Consider the following 17,540-nt stretch of genomic DNA (forward strand, 5'->3'; position numbering starts at 1 on the left):
TTTGATCATCTTAAAACATTGCAAGCTCATTCCTTCTGCAGATTGGTTAATATATATATATATATATATATATATATATATATATATATATATATATATATATATATATATACTTACTTTTAAGACTAGGGGTGCTTCTCAATCGGCTCCCTAGTTCAGTAATAATAATAATAATACATTTTATTTGTAAAGCCCTTTTCATAGTTAAAAACAACCCCAAAGTGCTATTGTGACTACTGAACCAGGGAGGTGATTGGAACACCCTAGTGGTTTTTTTGCAACCGGCCCCAGTTTGTGAACTTGATGTTACCATAGTAACGTAACTAACCAACACTGCAGCGTCAAACTAATGCACAGAAAACAAACTAGACAACGCGCTTTAATCTTTCTTTTATTACAAACGGTTAGCTAATAATTTTGTCAAATGGCTACAGTAGTGGCACAGTCTCATTATATTTTCGGATTGCGGACAGGAGTGAGGAATAATTTGTTGTATTTTGATGAGCAAACCATCATATTTCCGTGCGGAAACAACTGTGTGCGCTATAACATTAATCAGAAATGCCAGAAGTTTATTCCAGGTAATTAAAGTTGACTTAACGTTACTCCAAAAGTTTATTATACACATCTTGTAAACACAAATAACGTTATGTTCTTGATGGGGTTGAGACACCTATTGGTTGTTCATCAAGATATTATTAAATATTATATTATTTTAAAATGAAGATGTATTTGAGAAACAGGGTTATTGGCATTAACGTTAACTATAAATAATAAAACCCTCTTTTTAAGCTGAAAAAATAGATATTGTAAATCATATAAATATTAGATGACAAAATTAAACTAAATTAAAATTAGAAATGCTAGGTTGCACTAAAATGATTAACTTTAAATAAATAAAACTACAATAAAAAACATCAACATAAAGAAATAAGATCTATTTTACTATAATGTTAAACAATTAAATGAAATATGTTAAATGTGTTAAATATCATTGTTTATTGTTAAATATTAATATTAATGTATACATTATGGTCTGTTTTAATTTAAAATGATTATAATACAAGATATATTAAATTGTGTTATAGCATACAGTGTTTTTTCTCTGTTCAACTGTCATGAAAATAATGATTGTAACATTTTTATTTTAGTATTACATTTTACCTGGACATGTTTTGTGTGAATGAACCATCAGACCCCTGTCTTTAACTCTATGTCTATGTCGGCACAGGTACAGAGAGAAGTCAGGGCATGAAGGCTTTGGCCATCAGCACAAACAGGCGTTATCTGGCTGTGTCGGAATGTGGAGAGAAAGCCACCATCACTGTGTTTGATCTACAGCACGAGCAGAACAGGAAGAGGAAGGTGTTGACTGGAGGAGAGATCACAGTGCATGAGTTTGTCTGCGTGGCCTTTTCTCCCGACTCAAAGTATCTGATCGGTCAGGCAGGAGGGCCAAACTGGACACTCTTCCTCTGGATGTGGGAAAAGAATAAGCTGATGGCCACTGTAAAGACGAGCAACGTTGGCCCCATAAACCAGGTAAACACAACTGACAGACAGGTGACTTCAATTGATCATATTTCACCTCAGAATCAAATGAGAAGCATTCTTTATCCATTAAGAAGATGAAGATAATTTTTAGGACTGTTAAGATTTTTTGAGTCTGATTTAAGAATTTAACCCTCATTCCAAGTACCAAACAACTAAAATTCTCATTACCGTACCGTAATGCTTGGCATTCTACTTTAAAGAGCATTTGTTTGTGTAATTCATAATTTTTTCATTTGTAATAATATACTGTAATGTAAACATATAATTTGAATATAATATAATTAATATATAATTGTATTAATACTATAACTACTATAGTATACTATAGAATAGTTATCGGCATTACATAAAAAAATTAAAACCTTTTTTTTTTCAAAACTCAAATAATATAGCCTACATATTATAAATCATATAAGTATTGGATATAATATTATACATATTATATATTATTATTACACGGCTCTGTGAAATATTTAATTCTGATTGGTCAATCGCGCATTCAAGCGGTATGTTATTTCCAGATAACAACCGCTCATACGGGTAATACGAGTTATCTTGACCGGTACTACTTCTATGCTTAACGCTGGCGCCATCTTGTGGCTGTTAAATACTTAAACAGTCATGGCTACAATGGAAGACTTCAAGGCGGGGTTCCTTTATAAAGTTTTAAATATAGATATTTTTCTTACACAAAGACATCGATTCGAATCAGAAGGCCCTATTAACCCATCGGAGCTGTGTGGAGCACGTTATTTGGCGAACAGCTGCATTTTTTATGGACTTCAAAAACAGCTTGGATTAACGTTAGCCTGGACTTTTAAAATATAACTCCGATTGTATTTGTCTGAAAGAAGAATATCATATACGTTACACCTATAATGACTTGAGGGTGAGTAAATCATAGGCTTGGTTTCATTTTTGGGTGAACTAACCCTTTCAGCATTCATTTTCAACATTCAGCAGCAATAGATTAAGGCTTAAAGCAGGTTGGAACTGTTTTTCTTCGCGGAAGCTTTGCGTAAGAGCTAATAAAATATTTAATCTCAAGACAATATTTTGTGTCTAATTTATTTGAGACTAGTAGCCGTGTGATAAGCGGGATAATGTACACCCAGCCGGTTGTTATCGCAGAATAAACCCCTTCAGAGTGTCGGGGTTTATTCTGAGATAACAACCGGCTGGGTGTACATTATCCCTTACTAAATATATAATATAATACTATAAATATTAGATTATTTATAGTTGTGAAATGCTAAGTTGAAGCAATAAAATTACTAACTGGAAATAAATAAATAAACTAAAACTGAAATTAAAAATAAATAGTATTTTTTTAAGCCCATAACAAAATTACTTAAACATAGACTAAACTGAAAATAAAAAATGGAAAAAAACAGCGCATTTAACATATTAATAAAAGCTATAGTAGTGTTTAAAAAAGTATGAAAATAACATTGATATTAAATCAAAATTTTGATGTAATGAATGCATATTGCTGTACTGTGTGTATACTGGATTGTACATCGAAATATAACAAATTGTAATGTTTAAGCACACCACCCTTTTCTAGTATATGCAGAAAATAGATACTATTCTTCATATTCTCATTACCGTAATGCAGAATTATTCAACTGTAATTTGATCATTAAAAGTCATTTTGATGGCAGGTCAGAATTACTGCAATGATCAAGCTGTCCTAACACAATCTATCCATTCCCATTCACAGGTCAGCTTCAACCCTCAGGACAACACACAGATCTGTGTGTGTGGCAACAGGGTGTTCAAGATCTTCCGCTATGCTGGAGAAACCCTGAAACAGTCCAGCACATTTAAAGCAGATGTCCAGAACTTCCTATGCCACACCTGGATATCCACGGAGAAGGTGATTGCCGGAACAGAGACAGGTCAGCTGATGATGTTTGAATCAAGTCGCCTACGCTGGGAGATGAATGTGGCGTCTGTGCAGAAGCTTAATAGGTGAGTGGAATGAACTTCCGATTACATCAGCAGTGTCATAAAGGGAGACGTACTAGGGCACTTCTGTTCTTTTACACCCTTGATCGTTTATCTAATTTGTATGCTAACAATTACCAGCAACAATTACAGGAAAAATCTATCATTTAGTTCATGTTTTCTTAAACCTGATAACACATTCAGGGTGATTTTTAACCCAAAATATTACACTAAAATAAATATAAAAATACAAAAAAAACACCTATTTTTTCCAGATATTTTAAAAGTATTTTAACTATTTAAAAATTGTCCACTTTTCACTATACTGTCATTTACAACTGCAGCATGAAAAATAAATACATTTTAATCAAAAAAAGTAAACGTGTATGCAAATAAAATGTGCATCTTCCATAGTGCATTTGGAAAGTATCCAAAGCACTTCATTTTTTCCACATTCTCATGTTACAGCCTTATTCCAAAATGCATCAAATGTATTATTATAAATAAAAAAAATCACATGTACATAAGTATTCAAAGCCTTTGCACAGTACTTTGTTGAACTACCTTTGGCACCAATTACAGCCTCAAGTCTTTTCGAGTATGATACTACAAACTTGGGAAACCTATTTTTGGGCAGTTTCTTGCATTCTTCTTTCCAGGTCCTCTCAAGCTCCATCAGGTTGGATAGGGAGCGTTGGTGCACAGTCAACTTCAGATCTCCTCAGAGATGTTCAATCGGGTTCAAGTCTGGGCTCTAGCTAGGCCACTTAAGGACATTCACAAAATTGTCCTTTAGCCACTCCTTTGTTATCTTAACTGTGTACTGAGGGTCGTTGTCCTGTTGGGAAGATGAACCTTCACCCCAGTCTGAGGTCTAGAGTGCTCTGGAGGAGGTTTTCATCAGGGATGTCTCTCTACATTGCTGCATTCATCTTTCGGTAAATCCTGATTAGTCTTCCAGTTCCTGGCGCTGAAAAACATCCCCACAGCATGATGCTGCCACCACCGTGGTTCAATTTAGAGATGGTGTTAGCCAGGTGATGAGTGGTGCCTGGTTTCCTTCAGATATGATGTTTACCATTCAAACCAAAGATTCTTGTGGCCTGGGAGTCTTTCAGGTGCCTTTTGGCAAACACTAGGCAACTGTGATGTTGTGATACCTTTTACTGAGGAGTGTCTTCCGTCTGGCCACACTACCACACAGACCTGGCCAGGATTGGTGCAGTGCTTCAGAGATGTTTGTTCTTCTGGAAGGTTTTCCTCTCTTCACAGAGAAAAGCTGGAGCTTTGTGAGAGTGACCATCAGGTTCTTGGGCAGCTCCCTGACCAAGGCCCTTCTCCCCCAGTCACTCAGTTCTAGGAAGAGTCCTGGTGGTTTCAAACTTCTTCCATTAACGAATGATGCAGGCCACTGAGCTTACTGGGACCTTCAATGCTGCAGAAATGTTTCTTTTCCCAGATCTGTGCCTCGATACAATCCAGTCTCAGAGGTCTACAGTCAATTCCTTGGACTCCATAGCTTGGTTTGTGCTCTGACATCCATTGTTAACTGTGTAACCTTATATAGACAGGTGTGTGCCTTTCCAAACCACGCCCAACCAACTGAATGTCCCACAGGTGGACTCCAATCAAGTTGTAGAAAGATCAGTAGAAAGATTAGTGAAAACAGGATTGAATCTGAGCTCCATTTTGAGTGTCATGGCAATGGCTGTGAATACTTGTGTACATGTGATTTTTATTTTATTTTTAATACATTTGCAAAGACTTCAAACAAACTTCTTTTACGTTGTCATTATGGGTTATTGTTTGTGGAGTTTTTAGAAAAATTATCAACTTAATCAATTTTAGAATAAGGCTGTAACATAAATAATAATACCAATAACTGTAACAATAAATGTGGATTACTTTTTGTATGTTGTCTATTCTTGACTTCATCTTGCAGTCAGTCAGAAAAGCAGGACTCAAATGAGCAGGACTCAAATGAGCCGTCCTCCGCCCTGCCGCGGGTGACGGCTATTGTAGGTTATTCTAGTGGATTTGTTTGCTCCGCTGGTCCTGGAACTGTGTGTTTGTTTGAGAAAATAGAGGAGGAGGACCAGTACAAGAAGATCAAAGACATAAAGGTGCCTTGATATTTTCTCATCCAAATGTCCATGATAGTGTGTCGGTTTTAGCATCAGAAAGTATGGTTGACCCGTGTTGTCGTCTCAGATTCCTCCAGAGGCGTTCAGTAATTATGACAGTTCTGCAGAGCAGCAGGAAATCAGCACTCTGTGCATCAGTCCATCAGAAGAGACCCTGGCCGCCTGTACAGACCACGGGCAGATCTACAGCATCCATCTCTCCATAGTTGAGTTAGAAAAGGTGACGTTTGTCTCACTGTTATTTTAATATTATTTATATACTATCAATACTGTTTTATCAGCGTGGGATTGCAAGTATTGCGCATCATTTATAGCCTGGGAAAACCCAGACAACTTCCAGCAAATTTAGATTTGCTCTGCAAGTAGTCCGGCAAAGAGCCCATTCAAACCCATTTCTAATCCGCGAAATTGCGGCACCAATCAGAAGCGTTGGGGCGGGCTTTACACATACGTCATCGTCCGTTGGGGCGCCCCTTTGGAAATTATTTGTCTATGAAGCTTTGCCAGACCATAACTCAGTTACTACCGAGAATGGTTTTAACCAGGCTACATCATTTACTCATTCCTGCTGGTTTCATGCTTATAATGTAGAAATGTATGCACTATTACATGTAGGTTGAATACACACTGATTACTGAATCAAATTAGTAATTTGAAAACTTTCTGTGAGACATAACTTCACACAGAGAGTGAGTGATTCAGCAGGAAAGTCGCCACAAAAGTTTATCATTTGCACATCATTCTTGCGAGTCTTTCTGATGTAAATGTTCAAGTAATTTTAAACCATTCAGTACTCTTTACACTTTCTTAAAGGGATTTAATTTTTTCTTAAAAATTAAAATTACTTTACTCACCCTCAAGTCTTCCAAATTCAGCTTATGGAGAAAGTGTAACACCTCTCGCAGTTCCAAATGCTTCTGCTATGTCCTAGTCATATTTACATGTTATTTTATTTTTTGTGTGATTTTATCTTTTTTTTTTTAAAAATATTACTTAAGTTTAATTAATTTTATTCCAGTTTTAGGTCGGGTTTTAGTGCTTTAAATTAAATTAATTTAGTTTTGAAAAGTAAATATCTGTTTTGCATCTAATATTTATATTTTATTTCATATTTTAATATATTTTAATTAACAAACATGTTTTAAATAGTTTTAGTTCACAATAATACCCTGGTCTGCCTTACCCATCGTTACTGTAATTTTGTGTTTAACAAAACATCACTACTAAAATGAGCAAACAATCAGTTTCTGCACTTCTTATAACTGTGAGAGCTATTGAGAGAAGCTAAACCAAAATCTCACATTATTCCATAATAGCAGCAGATCTAAGTGTATTAAAAGAGATGAGTAACACTTTATTTTTCACAGTGTCCTTATTACATATGTTAAATGTACTTACCATAGCAATTATGCCTGATTACATGCAACCCTCAACCAAACCCAAATCCTACCCTAACCCGTAATTACATGCAGTTAATTAATATTACTCAGTACTTAAAATATAATTACAGTGTAACAATGACACCTTAAAATAAAGTGTAACAGAGGGATGTTTTACAGTTCTGTATTTATTCATTATACTAGTCATGACTAATTCAGCTCTTTTTCCCATTGTTTCATCAGGGTGATCATGCTCATTTTGAGTACCTGTCTCAATCGTTCCATTCCAGCATCATCACCGGTTTGTCCACCTGCATCCGTAAACCGCTTATTGCCACCTGTTCCCTGGACCGTTCAGTGCGCATCTGGAACTTTGAGACCAAGTATGTTTGCTTTGTTAAAGAGACAAGGTGTTGTGTCCTTTTGCTTTATTAGCTCTCTCAGTGAACTTTAAAAGCATTATGTCTCATAGTTTTGTTTAAAGAGACAGAGTTTTCATTTTGGCTCTTTATACACTTGTAAGTCTTTAAAAGCAATTTAACATAGTTTTATCATATTTATCATATTAAAATATGATTATTGATAATGATCACTTTGTGAAAATAACCACATCTATAAATGTATTATAACATTTCCATAAACTTTGCGGACTAAATCTTTTAATCATGCAATTAAGTAAGATGCACCCTTGTGGGGACCCCCTTACTAAAATATAAAATCAGCTGTACATTTCTTTAAATTCTATAAGATATATATTTTTTGAAAATATATAATAAAGATATTGTATTAAAAGACAACATTATTTATAAATAAATGAATTATTATATAAGATATTGTCTCTAACAAATCATTAAAATATTAGATTTCTAATAACAGATCAGTTTTTATGTACTAGTTTTTACTTATATTATAAAACATACAGTTATATAGATATATAAAATATAGTAAAACATATTTATAGTAAAAAATATAATAGAGTTATATAGGAAAAAATATTTATAAATATTTATATTGATAAAATTAAAAGCTATGAATAAAATAAATACACACTACAATGTTTTGTGTACATTTTCTTTCTTTTAAAAATAAATAAATTCTTCATTCAGTAAGGATTCATCTAATTGATCAAAACACTAAAGATTTTTACATTGTTGCATATATATATATATATATATATATATATATATATATATATATATATATATATATATATATATATATATATATATATAGGTTTTCAGATGTGGTGGTCCTAGACTAATAGAAAGTTCAATAGAGCAGCATTTATTTATTTTTTAAATCTAAAAAATATCATTATTACTTAATATATTTAATTAATATTTTAAGTTGACTTTGACAGCCTCAAAAAGATACTGTTGGATATATCCAATAGACTGAGTGTGTGTTGTTCAGTGAATTAGAGATTTATAAGGAGTTCCAGGAGGAAGCCTACAGCATAGCTCTCCACCCCACTGGACTGTACATCCTGGTGGGATTCTCAGACAAACTTCGTTTCATGACTCTGCTCATCGATGACATCAGGACTTTGAAGGAGTTCACTGTGCGCAGTTGCCGGGAGGTTCGTCTCTGCAAATCCATTTAAATTTGCTATTATTTATCCATTCATGTATACACTGTAAAAATAATAAATAAATAAAAAACGGTAATTTTCTGGCAGCAGGGGCGCCAGAAAAAGTCTAGTAAAAAAAACAGAAAAATACTGTCAGGAAAAAAACATAGCTAAACTATAAAAAAAAAGTAATTTCTTATCCTATAATTACAGTTTATTACTGTTATTCTACACACAAATCTCCTTATAATACAATGAAATCTTTTACTTTTAACATACTTTAATTGTTAAAATACAGTCATACACCTCTAAAACACAGACAAATTATCTAATTATCTTTAAAGAATGATAAAAAAAGTTTAAGTACAGATAATTACATGTATGTGTGTGTATTGGTATATATATATATATATATATATATATATATATATATATATATATATATATATATATATATGTGTGTGTGTGTGTATATACCGGTATATGTACACATACAACAGTACTTAAACTTTTTATACTGTTAAACTGCAAAAATGACTATGATTTTTTTTAATAAAACAAACAAAACCAGTAATCCTTTTTGTTTTGTTTTATTTGTTATCTGCAAATACTGTACATCCTGTGTTCAACTTTTAACACTTAAAGCACTTAGCATCGTTTTCTCCATTGTTTAATTTGGTTAAAACTAACCAATTTTTCCATAAGCAGTCTTTACAGTGAGAATGGACCCCAGTTGATGGACCCCATTGACTTCGGTAGTATGGAGAAAAAATAAATATTATAAAAAATAAAAAATAAAAAAGTCATTGGGATCCATCAGTTGTTTGGTTACAAACATTCTTCAAAAGATCTTCTTTTGTGTTCAACAGAAGAAATTCATACATGTTTGGAACAACATGAGTGCGAGTAAACAATAATATTATTTTGGGGAACTCTCACTTTAAAGTCTGCACATAACAGATGTCAAGTTACTTCAGTTATAGGAAATACAAGCTTAGTATATCATTTAAAATATGCAAAAATTTCTACATTAAAAGACAATTATCTTTATATTTTTATACTGTAACATTGTAGTTATTATTTTATAACTACATACACGATGTGATTGGTCCGGCAAGAGTTAGGGGAATACAGCTCAGAAGGGTATTGAGAGTTCCTAGACGACACTTGCAGGCAGATTAAATTTGCTGCCGCTAGGGTGCGTCTAGATTTCTAGGCTAACAGATACTCGCTTTAACAAGCACATTATCTTCTTAAACATTACAAACATTATAAACATTAAAAATGTTGAATGACTGCTGATTTCTACATTAATTTCCCTTTTCCTATTTTTACAGAAAAAAATCTGTAAAAATACAAAATTACATAATCAAACTTATGTAAAAATACAGAAATTTCCTCTTAAAAAACCCCGGAAATTTCATGTAATACCAAAATACAAGCAATTCCTGTAAATGTAATAGTAAAAAATTAAATTACAGCAAATATCTGTAAAACAACAGGTATTTCACTGTATAATGAAAAAACAGGAAAATCCTGTAAAAAAAATACAGACCATTACCTGTAAAATTACTCTCTTTTTTTTTACAGTGTAGAAAGTAAGTTTGCTCTTAGAAAGTCTCATTCTTCACATACACCTTGTTTATTGACTGTGGTGGCTAATTTCCCATACATTGGTTCCCAGTGTGTGTTCAGCCATGGGGGCCACTTGTTTGCTGCTGTCAATGGAAATGTGATTAACATCTACTCCACTACCACATTTGAGGAGGTTCTGAATCTGAAGGGACACAATGAAAAAGTATGTTTTCTGAAATTTAAAAGTAATAGTTCATCTAAAACTGAAAATTCTGTCATCAGTTACTAACCCTCATATTTTCTAAAAAAATATGTGTATTTCTTCCTTTTATGGAATAGGATATTTTGAAGGAGGAAATCCACAGCTCACTAAAACTTTGCTCTTTAAACAGTGTTACAGTCTATATTTTTGTGCCTTAGGTGCGAGCCGTGGCGTTCAGTGCAGATGACAGTTGTCTCGTGTCATGTGGAATGGACGGGGCCGTGTATGAATGGAATACTCTCAGCGGTACCCGAGAGTCCGACAGTGTGCTCAAGACCTGCAGCTACACAGGGGTCACCCTCTCCCCTGACGCAAAGACATTCTTTGCTGTCGGGACAGACTGCACTCTGAAGGAAATACAAGACTGTCAGGTGGGTACATGAATGCAGTCTCAAAAAAACCCTTTTATTTACTGTTTTACAGACGTTGATTCAGATGTAGATTTACCATAATGCAGTTATTTAAATCCAAACTATAACAGCAAGAGGAGGTGGCAGTCTTTGAACAACACAGCTTTGGCTTCTGCGTGATGAAACTGGAAAGTGTACTATAAAAAAAGTCACATATACTGGTCCATGCCAATTTGGGTCACCAATGCATCCAAATGCATTCCTGGCAAACAACCCTGTATATATTTTTATTTTGTTTAACTAATAACTTCCCTAACTGCCTGATTCTCTAAAATCGGGGTACCCTTATCTGAGATGGAAGAGATGGAGCAGGTTTGCAGTACTTATTGGACTTTCTATCCAGGGACGTACTCCTGTAGGGGTGGTGCTACACCAATGCCCATCGGGGCTCCTGCTTGAGCACACTTCGATTGCACTATCTGCTACCGTTAACCGTAATGACGCTATCAGCGACTTCTTATACTATTAAAATTTAATCCTCATCATTATCATATGAGTGAAGCTCACCCGCTCTCTTTTTCCAATCTCTTTCATTCAGACAGCCCTAACCAATTTAATAAAATCTTCCTACCTTGTTTGCTGATTTGCCAGTCACCTAAGAATTATTGCCCACGCGTTCTCCACCAAAAAATGAACCTGAGAGAGGTGATCACTCTTGTTTCTTCAACTCTGCCCACCTCATCTCATAGACTCCATATCCTAAACACTCCTAAATAAGAGAGAAAAGGTACTTCCAGGTTGTCTGTCTGGTGCTGACGACAGAAGGTACTGACACTAATCATGTCTAAGCTACTGCCTTCAGTTCAGCGCAATCAGCAGCTGCCTCATATGTATGTTCATGCACAACAGGGTAAGTAAAATGAGAAAATAATCGAATAATTATAAATCAAACAACTTATCAATAAATCTTGTGGAATAAACACAAGACATTAGCCTGAAAACTTTGCAATGATTCTCCGGCTTAACATTATATTTAGCGCGCCGGGCTACTGCTCACATGTCGTGTGTCTATACTCCTTGGACCTGGCACTAGCCTGAGATTCTGACCTGAGCCATTCATCAAAAACCACACATTTACTGAAACCTTATAACAGAAAGCCACTCTCTCAAACATGATGGGTTTTATTAATATTATAAACACAGCCACTGCAACAATCCTTATGATGAAGGTCTTAATTTGCACACATTTTGTCTAAACAAAACTACAATACAAAACTAATAAATAAAGCTAAGACAGTTCTTTTCATAGTCTATATACTGCATCATATGTAATAACTTGCATCAGTCAAAAACCTCATGTATTTTCAGTTTGTTGAAGCAAACGTAGGTGTTTTTGTTAATCCTGACGACATTTAACGTTGTGAATGGGGTCTCACACACACTGCTTGATTCAAGGCTGGTATTTCTTACCTTAAAAAATACACCATCTGTCCAAACTTTTAGGATAGGCATCAGATTTGCACAATCCATACGCACAGATTTGCATCGGCATGTTTCCCTCGCTCGAAAGCTTGAAACAAACATATATTTGGAGTATAGTATCTTACCTGTCGCTGTCGGACACATTTTGTGAGCTGACGCTTGAAACCTTGAAGCACTGAGGGGATTTAGATGCTCCATACGGTGTGGAAATGAACGGGTCTTTATCATCGTTGAAGTGAGCGACAATACGATCGCAAATGGCCAAACAATCAAACATGACACACGAGCATATTCAAGCAAAAGCCAGCATATATTAGTTCTTTCTTGGCTAATGTCCGTCCTGTGTGACTCGTGTGTTTTTAATAATGACGTGCACTGAGCCTCTCGTCTCACCATAGATACGCCCCTTACCTGCTGATTGGCTAGTTTGTTTTTCCACTCTGCCCCGAGTCCTTTTTATAAAACGGTTTTGAAATAACACTTACCCCACCTTTAATAAATATAGCACCTCACAGCGTTTTGCACCAGGTTTGACATCAGTGGAATAAAATGATTGTCGCATTTCTTTGGAACAATTGTTGTGCAGCATTTTTTGGATAAAACGAAAACCATCAATGATCCCTCAATAAAATACTGTGTGTTTATATTTTTGCTGCAGATCGTTAGGGAAGTGGCTTCAGGTGATGTGGTTTACACCACTGTTGCTATGTCTCGTTCAGGACGAGGGCTCTTCATTGGAACCTCTACAGGGGCTGTGAGGGCCATTAAATATCCTCTACCCATTCAGAATGCCTGGCTAGAGTACCAGGCCCATGCTGGCCCTGTCACTAAGGTTTGCACTGCTAAAATTGAAATTAAGTTTCCTTTGAATTCTTAGTCAGAAGTCAAGCATGTTTTTCATTAATGATTTTGATTTCTGCCTTTAGATGGTTATCACTTTTGATGACCAGTTCCTCCTAACAGTCTCAGAAGACGGTTGTCTTTTTATATGGAAAATCATTGACAAAGAAGGACAAGGGTTGAAAAGAGAGAAAGAATTAACATATGCTGAAGAGATCCTCGTCACCAAATCAGACCTTGAAGAAAAGGTTATCTGAGGAAATATTTTCCCTTGTGTTGGTCTTCAAATCAGTAATTGTGTTCTTGAACCATCTCAATGTTTTATAAAAAGGGCATTTAAGAGAAATGTTAGGAAATGTCATTTATATGATGAAACTAAATAGCAAAATGACCAATAAACTGTCCTGCTTTAAACCTCTTCTTATCTGAACAATCTTGCAGAATAAAATGATTTTGGATCTGAACAGAACAGTGGATGAGCTCCAGGAGGATATCAAACATCAGCTCAGCCTCAAGGACATGACCTACAAGGAAAAGATCAATGAACTCATTGAAAAATGCCACCAACAGATCAGTTCACTAAATGCTGAGAAAAAGGTGAATGTCAGGAGACACAATATTCTATTTTTACTTCATAACACAAATGGCATATTAAAGGGACCCCAAATGTGAAATTCTGTCATTACTTACTCGCCCTCAAGTCGTTCCAAACTCTCACAGGTTTGGAACAACACAAGGGTGAGTAAATGACGACAAGGGTGAACTATCCCTTTAAACTTATGAAGTTAATTTTCCATTACAGGTCCTGCAAACAGAAAAAGAGAAACAGCAAGCAGCCCATGTTAAAGCTCTGTCAGAAATCTTAGAAAAACATGATAAAGAGCTGCAGGACATAGGTAAATAAAACATATTTCATTCATCTTTACAATCTTGATGATAAGTTACAGCAGAGGATATCAACATTGTCCGAGGCAATATTCGAAGGCCCCCCATATAGGTTAAGATATTTATGCTGTAATTTCTTGTTTTCAAACTTTTTTATTTACAGAAACTACTGTAGTAATTTATTGAAATAAAAGAATTATAAACAGTGCCTAAAAGTAACACTCGACCATGTTGCAGCATCAACAAAGTTTTAAATATTTTAAATATTCAAGCTCAAGAAGATGTGAAAGAGAAATCAATAAACTCTATTCTTTTCTGTGGCAAACATCTGAAGCGCAACATATTCAAACATAATTATGTAAAAAGGCCTGTCTTGGCAAATATAGTTGTAAACAGTCAGTTATTTCTTAAATGAATGTAAACAGTAGAGAAATAAAATGCATGCGTAAGAGTATATCGAATCGGTGCATTAGCTCTTAAAGCGACAGCAGCCTAATATTCCTGCTGCTGTGTTTTTAATGTTAATCAAACAACAAAAGACAAAGAACAATCAGTCATTGCTCTTTATTGAATAACTTTTATAACTTTAAAACAGCACTTGGCAACTTTTGCTCTCGGGGTCCCCCTACAGTTGGGAAAAAATAATGTCCTCAACTACTGTCGTAAGCTCTGTCATCCTACAACAGGGGATGCCATCACGCGTGCATTTGTTGACATGACAACCCTGATAACCCTGAACTAGTGATGCGCGGGTCGTCTCATAATGTCACGGACCCCCTATGTCTATTTAATGGTCGGGGGTGCGGGGCGGGTTGTAAAAATATATACAGTGGTGCGGGGCGGGCCAAATAACTTCATAAAAGCGGCCCCGCGGGTTGGTGCAGCACTAACAGTTCCCCTGAACACTGCAGGAGGAGTTCACATGCGGGTGTTCTTCTGGCGTCGCGTGTGAAATGTCTTCATTCCAGGTACAGTCAGTGGCATGTTTCAGCATGTCATATGAATATAATTTCATGGGTTTTATTTTTTTCAAACGCCAAATAATCACGATGCTCACGTTTACAAGCCAGCGTCATTATAGTAGTCTATTGGTTACAGTTTTACAGAATCTATATGATACTTCAGTTCAATTTTTGAGTGGTAGGTAATCACCGTAACAAGCATGACAGCATCGATCGGGCACGCCTCCTTCAGCTCACGCCGACGAGAAAACGCTGGTCACATTTTGATCCTCGTCCTGCCTTTAATCCCATCACTTTTTCGTTTCCTCTTATTGCTTTCCTCCAACAAAACCTTTTCTTTCTTATTTGTCTGTGCTGCTTCGGACATGACTATATTATCCGACGAACAAAGTTGGGCTCGCACGTCCGAATGTAAGGAAGTGTGGGTGTTGGTGGAAGTGACGTATATACCGTAAAGCAGTCAAATTTTGTAGTTCTTTTTGTTCTCGGGTTACTTACTACCCGAAACCCCAAGTTTAAAAGTACGATTAAAAACGATACAGACCCCATCAAGCTATGGCAGACGTGTCATTCAACCTATTGTAAGTCGATGTATCATCACAAGAGTCTTGAAAATATATTATGAAGGTTGAAAAGTTACCTAGTGCTGATTTAATGAAGGTGAATATATATCATGGCTTGTAAAAAAAAATATGTATAGCTGATACATTTTCTTAAGTCATCATTCATCGGCAGTTGTAGCAAAACGTTTTAGGCCCTGATTATAAATAATTCATCCACATCATCCAAGTGGATGCTGCACACTGGTGGTGGTTGAGGAGAGACCCCTGACATGAGTGTGAAGCGCTTTGGGTGTACAGTAATACATATGAAAGCGCTATATAAATGCCTCATTCATTCATTCATTCATTCATTCATTCATTCATTCATTTATTCAATTCAATTCAAAATTCCAGGAATTTCAAGAACTGAATGCATTTCTGGCTTTACACTTTTTATGACCAATGAATTTGCATGACATTTCTATTTCCTGATGAATGGATACATTTTTTTTCTTTTTATGTACAAATAGCAACGTTCTGCTGGACCTAACTTATATACAGTCAATAGGTTTCCCAAAACCATGGCAATTTTTTTTAAATAAGAAGTATTTTAAGCAATAAGAAGCAAGAATAAACCTGGTGTCTTCCATGATTCCTGTTCTTTCCAGCTACAAAGCACTTGAATGCGAGAGATGGTAATCATGACTTCAGAAGTGGGAAGTAGGAAATGTTGAATAGCATGTGAGGGCAGCATTATTTTAAAATGGGGTTTGTCTTATTTTAAATCATTTAAAACCATTTTGAGGCTGATATAAGACACTTTTCTTTTGTTGAACATTTTTAACCCCATTTGTGTTATTTCATAATTTGAATGACTTCCCGGTTATTCTAATATGTGAAATAGTAATAATAAAATGTCCTTGAAGGGTCCAAACTGAAAGTGAATGAATAATCAAAGCATATTCTTTGTTCTTCCTTACAGAACATGTTTTCTTAAGAGTATTCATTTTCTGACTATGAATTAGGCTTCTACTCTTCTATTAATTGTTTGGTGTATTAATTTCTAGGCTTTGTAAAGACGTTTTTTTGTAGTATTTCTGTTTGTATATACGGAGCCCTGCACATTGTGCACGCAATTTTCTAATTCATTCCCTCGATTTATAAATCATGCGCACAATTTCCTATTTCGTTCCCTCAATTTGCTAAATCGTGTGGATGATTTACTGCATCATTCCCTTGACTTGCTAAACTGTCCACACGATTTACTAATTTGTTCCCTTGATTTATAAATCATGCGCACGATTTAGCCTACTATTTTTTTTTCCTTCTTGTCATGTGTGGAGCTCAGTAGGTCTAAAACTTTTTGCAAGATTCATATGTGTAATGTTTTATCAACAAGCTCATGACAGCTTAAATCAAGCCTGAATTAAAATAATGATGATTTTTTTTTTCTTGTACTGTAAACCAGTTTACTATCTTCAGAACCAGCCTGTTCCCCTTTCAAAGTAATCCAGGCTAACTGAAGCTGCTCTTCACAGAGTCGAACAATAACCAGAAGCTCATGCTGGAATATGAGAAATACCATGAGCTACAACTGAAGCTTCATAGCATTCAGAAGGAATGTGAACAGCAGCTGCACAGCATGGAGGAGAGCAAGACCCGAGCCCTGGAGGAGATGATGCAGTCTTATGAGGCCAAGCTGAAGGACAAGACAAAGCAGTTGAATCAGGTAAAGTGTGAAAATAAACAGGTAAAGACAACTTTCTCTGCTGAAAAATCCAGCATGAATTCCATGTTGGTCCAGGATGGTTTATGCTGGTTAGAGATATTATAGTGCTGTCATGCTGGTGGATCAGCATACTCATTCTGTTCTCAAGCAAAAGTGATCTGGTGTAGCACTAGTACTGGGTTATTGTTCATGTTTTTAGGTTTGCCATGTTCTCAGTTTATTATTCACAGTCCTGTTTCTTAGCAACAGAAAAATATACCGGGAAAACGTGACTTCTCTTAAAACTCCCCTGCTTCAGAGTGGTTATAATAAATTA

At 35.4% G+C, this 17,540-nt stretch overlaps 1 protein-coding gene across 2 annotated transcripts in view; it reads left to right on the forward strand.

Moving 5' to 3' along the window:
- Window positions 1-334: 334 nt before the first annotated feature.
- The window catches only part of cfap57 (cilia and flagella associated protein 57), a 34,129-nt gene continuing 16,923 nt past the window's right edge, over window positions 335-17,540 (forward strand). The window contains exons 1-14 of one of the 2 annotated variants that reach the window (XM_067454219.1): window positions 335-581; window positions 1,232-1,542; window positions 3,278-3,528; window positions 5,447-5,627; window positions 5,716-5,868; window positions 7,271-7,410; window positions 8,441-8,606; window positions 10,282-10,395; window positions 10,593-10,805; window positions 12,925-13,098; window positions 13,193-13,354; window positions 13,548-13,703; window positions 13,909-14,002; window positions 17,034-17,224. In XM_067454219.1, the coding sequence (XP_067310320.1) occupies window positions 425-581; window positions 1,232-1,542; window positions 3,278-3,528; window positions 5,447-5,627; window positions 5,716-5,868; window positions 7,271-7,410; window positions 8,441-8,606; window positions 10,282-10,395; window positions 10,593-10,805; window positions 12,925-13,098; window positions 13,193-13,354; window positions 13,548-13,703; window positions 13,909-14,002; window positions 17,034-17,224 (2,463 nt within the window). In that variant the 5' untranslated portion in view covers window positions 335-424. Of the gene's footprint in view, window positions 582-1,231; window positions 1,543-2,200; window positions 2,444-3,277; window positions 3,529-5,446; window positions 5,628-5,715; window positions 5,869-7,270; window positions 7,411-8,440; window positions 8,607-10,281; window positions 10,396-10,592; window positions 10,806-12,924; window positions 13,099-13,192; window positions 13,355-13,547; window positions 13,704-13,908; window positions 14,003-17,033; window positions 17,225-17,540 lie in introns of those variants that run through there. The other variant, XM_067454220.1, reaches the window with a different exon arrangement.

The sequence above is a fragment of the Pseudorasbora parva genome, chromosome 9 (assembly GCF_024679245.1).
Source record: "Pseudorasbora parva isolate DD20220531a chromosome 9, ASM2467924v1, whole genome shotgun sequence".
NCBI classification, from domain to species: Eukaryota; Metazoa; Chordata; class Actinopteri; order Cypriniformes; family Gobionidae; genus Pseudorasbora; species Pseudorasbora parva.